Source organism: Sinocyclocheilus anshuiensis, unplaced genomic scaffold, assembly GCF_001515605.1.
Source record: "Sinocyclocheilus anshuiensis isolate Anshui unplaced genomic scaffold, SAMN03320099.WGS_v1.1 scaffold5315, whole genome shotgun sequence".
NCBI lineage: Eukaryota > Metazoa > Chordata > Actinopteri > Cypriniformes > Cyprinidae > Sinocyclocheilus > Sinocyclocheilus anshuiensis.
In genome coordinates, this window is record NW_015541765.1 from 1,404 (window position 1) to 11,424 (window position 10,021).

The 10,021-nt window shown below is 36.9% G+C and overlaps 1 protein-coding gene across 1 annotated transcript; it reads right to left on the minus strand.

The window, feature by feature from the left end:
* Window positions 1–1,893: 1,893 nt before the first annotated feature.
* Window positions 1,894–4,965, minus strand: LOC107690879 (low-density lipoprotein receptor class A domain-containing protein 2-like; the record flags this gene model as incomplete). The annotated part of the gene is made up of 4 exons (XM_016489299.1): window positions 4,872–4,965; window positions 2,350–2,841; window positions 2,113–2,259; window positions 1,894–2,031 (listed from the first exon to the last, which is right to left on the minus strand). Coding segments are annotated over exons 1-4 (871 nt in total), but the record flags the coding sequence as incomplete, so codon positions are not given.
* Window positions 4,966–10,021: the final 5,056 nt, after the last annotated feature.

Genomic DNA, 10,021 nt, shown 5'->3' on the forward strand with positions numbered 1-10,021 from the left:
TGTTCTGTGTATATTTATTATGTATATATAAATACACACACATACAGTATATATTTTGAAAATATTTACATGTCTATAGTTATATTCATTTAATTTATATTATAAATAAATATATTTAATATATAAAAATAACATAATTTTCTGAAATATATACATGTGTATTTATATATACATAATAAATATACACAGTACACATACATATATGATGTAAACAAAAACTTTTATTTTGGATGCAATTAATCGCGATTAATCGTTTGACAACACTAATTTTTAATTAGCTTTTATTTTTATATATTTGCAGCTTTCATTTTAGTTTACATTTTAGTAGTTCTGTTATGTGATTTTATCAGATTGTGTTTTTATTAAGTTTTATTTTATTTTTATTCAAGTTTTTTAAGTATTTCATCTAATATTTACATTTTCATTCAGCTTTATTTAAAAAATGTAAACAATTTTTTATAGTTTTAGAGGCTTTTTGTTGATTTTGGCAACTATGTGTTCTTCATTATATCATTTTATACAGTAAAATATGATATGATAGTCCCTAGAGCTTTCTTTGTGAATTCTGTTTCTTCAAGTAGTGTGGTGTTGTTCAAACACCTGTGGATTTTTAAAAGCAGTTTAGATCGAATGTGGAGTTAAATGTCAGCTTTTAGTTCAAATGCACAAGAGTAGTTTCTACTTAGCAGACTAGTGCTCTTGAGAAGTTACAACGAACAGCTGATTTACTGCTCACTGTTTGCAATGAATATTTATGTGCTCCTCAATTAGCTTTGTGTCCTTAGCCTTTCAGAGTTCACCATTATACAGCAATAAAGTTACATTTATGGACACTCAAAAAGAGGCGCTGTTCTGAGGAGTAGTCGATATATTTAGGTTTTGTGCATTGAACCATCTTCTTACTCTAGGTTTTCCATCTATCTATCTAAATTACTTTTTAAGGTCTAAATATGCACTTAAAATAAGATGGTGGATATTGTACAGTTGCTTTAGTGACTTTAGTGACCCACAACCATGTAAAACTGATTTGATTTACTGAACGCTTCAACAGTAACATGTGCTAGGTTCTGTTAGTTTGGCCTTCTGCAGTTAACCATACAGAATTCTGGGAAGCCTGTAAAACAATTTTACAAGATGAGAAAGAAACTACTAACTTATCTTAAAGGAACAGATTATTCAGAAATGAAAATGCTGTCATTTACACACCATAACACAATTCTACAATGAAAGGCAACAGGAGATGTTTACTACAATGTCTAGATGCACTTTTTCACTAGGAAAAGCTTCTATAGATTTTTTAAATGTTCTTCAATCTAAGAAAAAAATGGTTCCTTTGAGTAGACTTGAAATATAGTCATAAAGTCATACAGAACTGAAACAACATGAGAGTAAGAAAATGACGACATTTTCAGTTTTAGTTCAGTTATTCCTTTAAATGTGCTTTGTTTCATTACAAATTCAACATACATTAACAAATATGAAAATACAACAATTTCTGCATTCAACTATCAAGCCAGAGTACAATGGGTAGCAATTATTCCTTTAAATGTGGATGGGATGTGCTTTACAAACCAGTCACCACCATAATATGCACTCCTAAAAAATAAAGAATCCAAAACGAGGATTTTCACAGTGATGCCATAGAAGAACCATTTTTGGTTCACCAAATAACCTTTCAGTGAACAGTTCTAAAAGGAAGAACCTTTTTTTTCTTAGTGTGATTTTAATAATCTAAAGAATCTTTTTCCACTATAAAGAAACTTTTGTCCAAAGGAAAGCTTCCATGGATGCTGAAGTTTCTTCATGGAACCATAGATGCCAATAAAGAACCTTTATTTTTAAGAGAGTTTCTGTTCGGCTGCATATTTTTTATTGCATTTAAGAACTACTTACCGGTCACAGAATCTGGATCAGGAATGGCGTTTGGAGTGGCACAGTTCTTTAAAGTGGACACTGTCCGAGTTGGAACATCCAGCATCTGTGTAGGTTGGGTAACGTGATGCTGTGGGGGCTTGGGTGTCGATAGAGGACCTGAAACACACAAAAACAAGAGCAAGATCTATCAAGAACAAATCCCAGATGAAAAAGCCTTCTCAAAATAAACTCACTGACCATTGCAACCAGGGTAATCGATTAAGTCACTGCCATCGCCACAGTTGTCAATGCCTTTTTCATCTGCACAAACCAGACTCATGGGAATACACTTCCCATTGCGACAGTTGAAGTAAGGTTCTCCGCTGCATTCTGATTGGTTAAAACCTGGAGAGACAAACAATATGAGCAGATTGTTGATATTCTATCGTGCTTCAACTTCAAGAAAAAGAGAAGTGGATGTAAAATCATTCTAACCCAGCCTGAATGAAGTAAAGTCTCCAACAAAGTCCACCCTTGGCTGAGTTCCTCGCGTCACAAGACGTAGAGTTAGAAAGTTGCCCGTTGACAACACTGGTCGGGGAGGGCTCTTCCCACAGAGTGGCTGGCCAATAGGGGGTGCAGACTTATCCCTCCCGTCGTAGAACTGGATGTAAGAGCCAGCATGGCAGGGGTCTTCAGGCCCCTCCCCGGTGGTTGGCTCCAAGCTCAGATCAGGCCGCGTCGGGCCAGATGAGGAGGACCCCCTGGGTGATTCTGGGAAGAGGGGTGCGGGGCTGTGCAGGGACAATATTAGCAGGCTGTAGACCAGAAAAAAGCGGAAGTAGAACTCCCGGGGGGTGGCGGACTGCATGGTGAGTTGGCAATCTGTCCCAATGGAGACAAAGTAGTACTTCTGGGACTCCTGGTGGGACTTTACAATCATGCCGTCCCCCTGTATTGTCTGTCCACAGAAGTCCACAACATTCACTGTTGGGAATATTGAGATGGCCATAAGATTCAAAATCAAGTAATCCACATGACTCCATTCAATCAATTAACATCTTGTGAAGTGAAAAGCTGCGTGTTCTCAAGGACAGTTCATCACCATTGCATTGTTTCCTGCCTATGGCTCCAACACCTACTTATTCTCTTCGGCGGCACAAGACATTTGTTGTACCCAGGAGTAAAACCAAACGTCATGAACTCTCCTTTATTCCCCGTGCTCTAAATTTGTTGTATGGATAACTTACAGGTCCTTGATTAGGATGCCTTTTCTGTGAATCTGTGTTATTCATATATGTATGTATGTACGTGTATATAAACAGGGGATGGACTTTTTCAATGGAGGAAGACATTATCTGATGGATTTGAGTTGTGTGGATTACATTTGGATTATTGTGGTGGTTTTTTATCAGCTGTTTGGACTCTCATATTGACGGCACCCATTCACTAAAGAGGATCCACTGGTGGGCAAGTGATGCAACACCACATTTCTCCAAATCTGTTCTGATGAAGAAACAAACTCTTGAGTTGTGTGGATTACTTTTGGATTATTGTGATGTTTTTTTATCAGCTGTTTGGACTCTCATACTGACGGCACCCATTCACTAAAGAGGATCCACTGGTGGGCAAGTGATGCAACACCACATTTCTCCAAATCTGTTCTGATGAAGAAACAAACTGGCCTGAGGATGAGATTTTCATTTTTGGGTGCAAATTTTCATTTTTGGATGAACTATTCCTTTAAAGGTCATGCAGACTGAAACAAAGAACACATGGATGGAAGGAACACAGAACAAATTCAGTTCGAATTTAGAAAGACCACAAGCATGAACTGGCTTTGTATTAACATTAAAAATTAATTAATTTTAGGCTATTATTTCACTGTGTGTTCGTTTTTTAAATGTAGGCATTAAAACATATTTTAAAAACATTTTAGGAACTGAAAAACTACTAATCTAAGATTAAATGTCATTTTGAATCTACTTTCAATTTCAACTTGCAACGGTAGATCTGTGATGTCTCACTGCCAGGAATGTCCAGAGAAACCTTCTATTGGTGGAAAAGGACCAATACCTCAAAATATTCTGTAACCATGTGTCCTCAACTGAGTTTCCACAAAAATGAGCAGCAGCAGAATAGTCAGTTCCCTATAAATGTTTTAATTGGAAAGACCAAAGGGCTCTTAACTCCAATCACTCCCGGGTTCCCACTGTAATTTCAAACTCTAGAGAAACAGCAGAGAGAGTGCCAACTCGGTGGGTAATGACACAGATGCCAGGGCCTTTTCTCAGGACCAGATGAGGAGGTGCTATATCAGTTTTTTAATGTCAGATCAAATTAATCATCCTTAGCCAGATGTAGCCTATTGTCTCATAATAAAAAAAACAATAAATGATTTTCATATCAAACGATAACTGTACATGTCTATATATAAATAAGTGCAGTTTATTATAAAATAGGTTTACTACAAACATTGTAATGTGTGTATATGTAATTAAACATAGGCCTACATTAATATATATTTTATTTTAGTTTTTGGTAAAGGGTTTTGTTATTACATGGTTCAATAAATTTTTATAATAATAATAATAATAACATACATGCATACACACACACACACACACACACACATTTTGTAAGTAAAATAAAAAATAATAAAACGTTTTTAAAAAAGAAATTAATTTTAGGCTATTATTTCACTGTGTGTTCGTTTTTAAAATTTAGGCATTAAAACATATTTGAAAAACATTTTAGGAACTGAAAAACTACTAATCAAAGATTAAATGTCATTTTGAATCTACTTTCAATTTCAACTTGCAACTTCATTAGATTACTGTGGTAAGACAAATTACACGGGACAAGCCAAATGTGTGTGAAGGCCATTGCAATTCCAACTAGTTCTAATGCCAATACACACAAATGAGAATACGAGAAGAAACCTGATTGCAACAAGTGTCGGAGTCAACGAGGTAATAACGGGATAAATCGTGAGAACTGAACACCCATCACCCTACCTGTCTCGATGGAGTGACTCTGGCGTGTCATTAAGCTGAACAGAACAAACCATCCTGACAGGTGCTGAATGCATCGCACTCTCACTCTGGCCATCTCGCGTGTCCAAGCAAAAGCACTTGCTGCTCCAATGTTAAATGCAACTGTTCTGTTGCATTTGTACCGTGCAAAGTCTACTCTTGCGAAAACCAAACATTCCCTTCATTTATAAAGACGAATATAGCCCGCGAAACACCCCTAAAGAAGTGCTTTTTAATGCTTTTGAAGCAGTATTTGTCTATGGCGTCTCAGATGCGTCGAGCTTAATCCTTGTTCATCATCCTGGCTTTTGTGCATTTGAAGACTCTTTGTCAAATGTATGCGTCTGAACTATTTCCATGACAACAGGACCAATGTCACGGATCTAAAGGAGGAGCTGTGCAGGACCCCCTCAAAGCTGCCTTAACCCAAGCACCATCTACAGCTGAAGACAGAGCTAAACATCTGTCACACACTGATTACATGTGGACAAGTGTTTGTACAGCTCTAAAAGTTGGAGTTTTATAATTATATGTGTATTAGGTATATACAAAGGTTTGGGCATAAATATTCATTCTGCATGATTATTTTTCACATTTTAAAATTATTGTCATTAAAATATGTGGGAATTAAGAGATGTACTTCTTCAAAGTTGCTAACTTCATGAGGTGCGTCATATGAGTTGTTCATATTGACTTGCTGCTGCTTGTATTCATTCCAACACATTATATTTAGTCATCTAGCAGACGCTGTTATCCAAAGCGACTTACAAATGAGGACAATGGAAGCAATCCAAAATACATGGTTTATATTCTTCAATGCCAAACAAATGCGAGAAAAAAAAGAGAGATGCACTGTAGTTAAAGCAGCACACAAGATCACTGCGACTTTTGATACTGACCCCCTTTGTTCAGGGACTGATTATTATTATTATTATTATCTTTTTATGTTCATACAAATAATTAGGCCACATTACTGGTATGAACATAGGCCTACAGTTTTTTTTAAACTATGACATCCATTTAACTTTTCCAAGATGCAAAAATATTAATAAATAAATAATCAGAGAGGAAATGTACAGAAACCTGTTTGTGCAATTTGTGGTGTACTTCAGCATATAGTTCTATGTCAAAGGGGAATGAGCCATTTATGGTCATTTAAATGTCATCTAGCTCAAAAACAGCATATTATCCTGTGCTAAGAGTTTGTTTCGCATTTCAACAACTCAGTGCATTGTATTTTTTCCAGAGTAGAGAGAAAGTGAATGAAAACAGTATGTTGCCATGTGGCTACAGCGCGACATTGAGCGGCCCACTGACGCGCTGGCGTCAGACGCCGCGATTACGTCACGCGTAAGTACGTACGTCTCATAGAAGTTTGAAACTGACGAAGGGACAAAAATATTTATATAAAAGCTGACGCAAGGGCGCTAAATACAAACGTACCATAAATAAAGTGTGATTTAAAATTCCTATATTTATGAAAGCATCTTCACAGTCTAGAATCTCTTGGTAAATTCACGCCAGGTGCATGTATTTAATGAAAATAAGTCGAGAGCTAGCTGCTAGCATGCTAACTGCGCAGCCTCGATGAAAACATTTAATATTATTGTGTTTACTAAAGATTTATAAAACAATACAGCTGTGTTGAGGCCGTGAACCGGAGTATTTATTTTTGACGGTATGTTTTATTCTAAACTGAATTATGATGATGGGATAATCAAAAATGTATGTGCTAATTGGGACTCCGTGGTGCTTCTTAAATATTATTTGCTGTGCTTGCCAGTTGTTTGCTTGTTAAAATAAATTCGCTGTCATTAGAGTGTTTTTCTGATGTTTGGGGTAAAATCAAAAGTATTGTGCATGCTGGACCAGTGATGCAAGGCCTGTGCATCACACAGATGTGTGTATCTGTCAAGTGTGTGTGATGTGATTTTCTGTGTAAGATGTCTGTGTTTGTTTTTTAATTATTTATTGCTGTGTACAGTATGTGATCTCTGTGTAACTCTCTAAAAGTGTGTGTTTGTTGTGTTTTCTGTTTTCAGGGTGTCTACATGTATGTTCAGGTGTATTTTGTATAACTCCAAAGACTTGTGTTTTTCTTTGTGCAGAATGGCTCCTCGGTTGCAGCTGGAAAAAGCTGCTTGGCAGTGGGCAGAGATGGTTAAACCAGAGGATATCACACGTGAACATATAGAGTTAGCTTATAGGGTAGCAGTGTCTGCATGCAAAAGAGGGACATGCAGGTAATGTGATCTGTGTTTACTTTTCTCTCTGTTTAATTCTATCCATGCTGTTGAGTGCATTAACTGTAATTTTGATTTAAAGAGACAGTTTCAATGAAACAACTGTGAAAACATGTTTATTAGTGCAGATTGTTGTAATCACATCACCGTCTCACCCTAAAAATGTTTTGCTGCCACACAGGAGTATTGGCAGGACCAAAACAAATGAGAAATTGTTTCAGTGGACCATTCACAAAAATACAGAGCACATTAGTGTCATTATTCAGATGAGTTCAGTTCAAAGTTTGTTCTCATCTGATAGTGTAGGTGCAGTCAAAGCCATAATATCACTAATATTAATTATTCAGTAACACAAAGCAACTCTATCACACTTTCTCTTCCCTACACATGCCATTTCCAGACGTCAAGTGGAGTTACTCGAAATATTCTGTAGTATTAATGACAGAATGGCCTGCTGTTCTCGTTTGACAGGACGAGCTGCTGGCGTCTGTGTCTTTGTTGTATTCACACTCACAGAGCGGCCTGTGGACGGCGCAGCAGCTCCTGACGGCAGGCAGAGTCAGTAAAGTCTGTCCTCATCAGGTAGCAGACTCACTACAGCACAGCTCTCATGTGATGAGATGAGCTGATGTGTGAGTCTGATCTCTGCAGGTCGTCTGTGGAGCCAAGTATATCGTCCGCAGGGAAAGTGCTCGAGATCATCTGGACCTGCTGCTCGTCCCGGTTTTGGCCGCCGCTGTATGTGGCGGATTGTGCCCAGAAGGTGGCGCTCTGCACTGATGTATTATATCCTGAACTGGCCTCACAGATGTGGGGGAAAAATCAGGGATGTATCTCTGAACCTACAACACCACCACAGGTGAGAATAGATCACCAAAATCTAATTATTATATTAATATTTATTATAACGCTTCTGTTGCATTGACATATTTCACAAAAGTCCTCATATGAATTGCTCCAAAACAATCATAACTTATCATGCTTTTTTTACTACTGCTACAGTAACAAAAACATCATTATAAACAATATCAGAGTTATTATAGTTAACTGAAACGAAAACAAAAAACTTGATATTAAATAAACAGTAATAAATGAAATAAAATACAAGCAATATGGCTTAGTGCGATTATAAAATCACAAAAGCTGTGATTTAATTAAATAAATACAGGCACTGCGTGTTTTCTCTGTTGTCAACAAAAGAGAAGCTTTAAGGGCTCCCTGTGGTTTGCTACCAAAATTAAAGCACTAGGTTTTAACATTTGAAAGTTAAGATAAATATAAGTATGGCAATTTTACAGTAGCCTTGTAAAAATGATATATTTTAAAAATATTATACATTTTAAAAATATTTTTTATTTATAGTGAAATATTACAACAGTGCTATTTCTGATTTAGTTATTTAGTAATATTATTATTATTAATAATAATAATAATATATTTAATAATATAATAGTTATATTATTCAATTATATTGACAATAATATTCATCATCTTAATATCATTAAAATATTTTTCCCCTTTTTATTTTCCATTTATACGTTTTGTTAATCAAAAAAGAAAATAAAAATGTCAAGAATCTACACAGCTTTTTGTTGTATGTTGTATCAGTAAGATACTATTATAGTATTTTTTTTTATATATATATTTTGAATTAGTTTTTTTGTATTTTCCCTTTTCATTTAAATTTGGTTAATTTTTAGTAGGTTTTTAAAAAAAATGTTTTTTTAAGTTTTAGTTATTTTAGTACATCACATAATATGAAACAAGTTAAAGGTTAAATGTAATTGAATTTAAAGTTTAATTGATTTCAAGTGATGAATTGTTTGTAGTTTTAGTTAACCCTGCAAACACAGACATTAACATTATATAACATCAACACATATACAAAGAAAAATGCATTTTTAAGAATCTTTCTGTACAGCACATTAATAGTGACAGCTCCAAAAAGGATATTAAAATATCATAATTTAGTCCGTTTATTTCTGAAAAGCTACTTTGAGATGTCAAATACTGTGAAAAGGGCTGTACAAATAAAACTGATATGAAAATATTCCTTCAAAAAAGACATGCTGTTGAGTTATACACCTCATGCTAAATTTTCCTTGTAGGGAACTTGTAGTACACAGATTTTAAACGCCTGATTGGCCGTTGAACGATCCCGTCTGTCTCCTCCCCTCTTTCAGTACGTCTCCTGCTCGGAGCTTCAGGACCAGCCATACAGTTTGGATCTGACCCTCCTGAGTCCAACCCTCATCTGCACCCACTCACCAAATCCGCCTCTCGCTGGATCGTGCGACCCGACGGACCGAGCGCCCTCCACCACGCCCACCACGCCATCAGCCTCTGCAAAGAGCTGGAGCCGTACACCAGCGCTGTCACAGAGATCTGTGACCAACCCCAGCGTGAAAGCAGCATCGGCAACAGCAGCGTGACGGCGCTTCGGCGGAAAGCTCTCGTGTTCGATAACGCCGCGTATTACTACCTCTATAACCGCTTGCTGGACTTCCTGAGCAGCAGAGACATCGTGAACCAGCAGATCGCGGAGGTGCTGAGCGCCTGTCAGCCGGGGGAGGTGGTGATGATCAGAGTTTCGTCCCATGATAAGTTATGATTGTTTTCTGTCCTCTACAGGCTGGGAGTCGCACAGATCAACTCAGACCCGCAGGAAGTGGAGGAGGAAGCGGCTGACGGAGGACTGGACAAACACTCGGATGGAGTCGTGTTCGAGGAGGTGATGCTCTTCTGACTCAGGGATCCATTATGAGCAGATTTACTCAACTTTTTAAAACAGAAAAATGAAAATGTGCCTGGAAAGACAGAGTGTGATTTGTTTTTGCCCCCATTTTTCATGAGCTGAACTCAAAGATCTAAGACTTTTTCTATGTACAC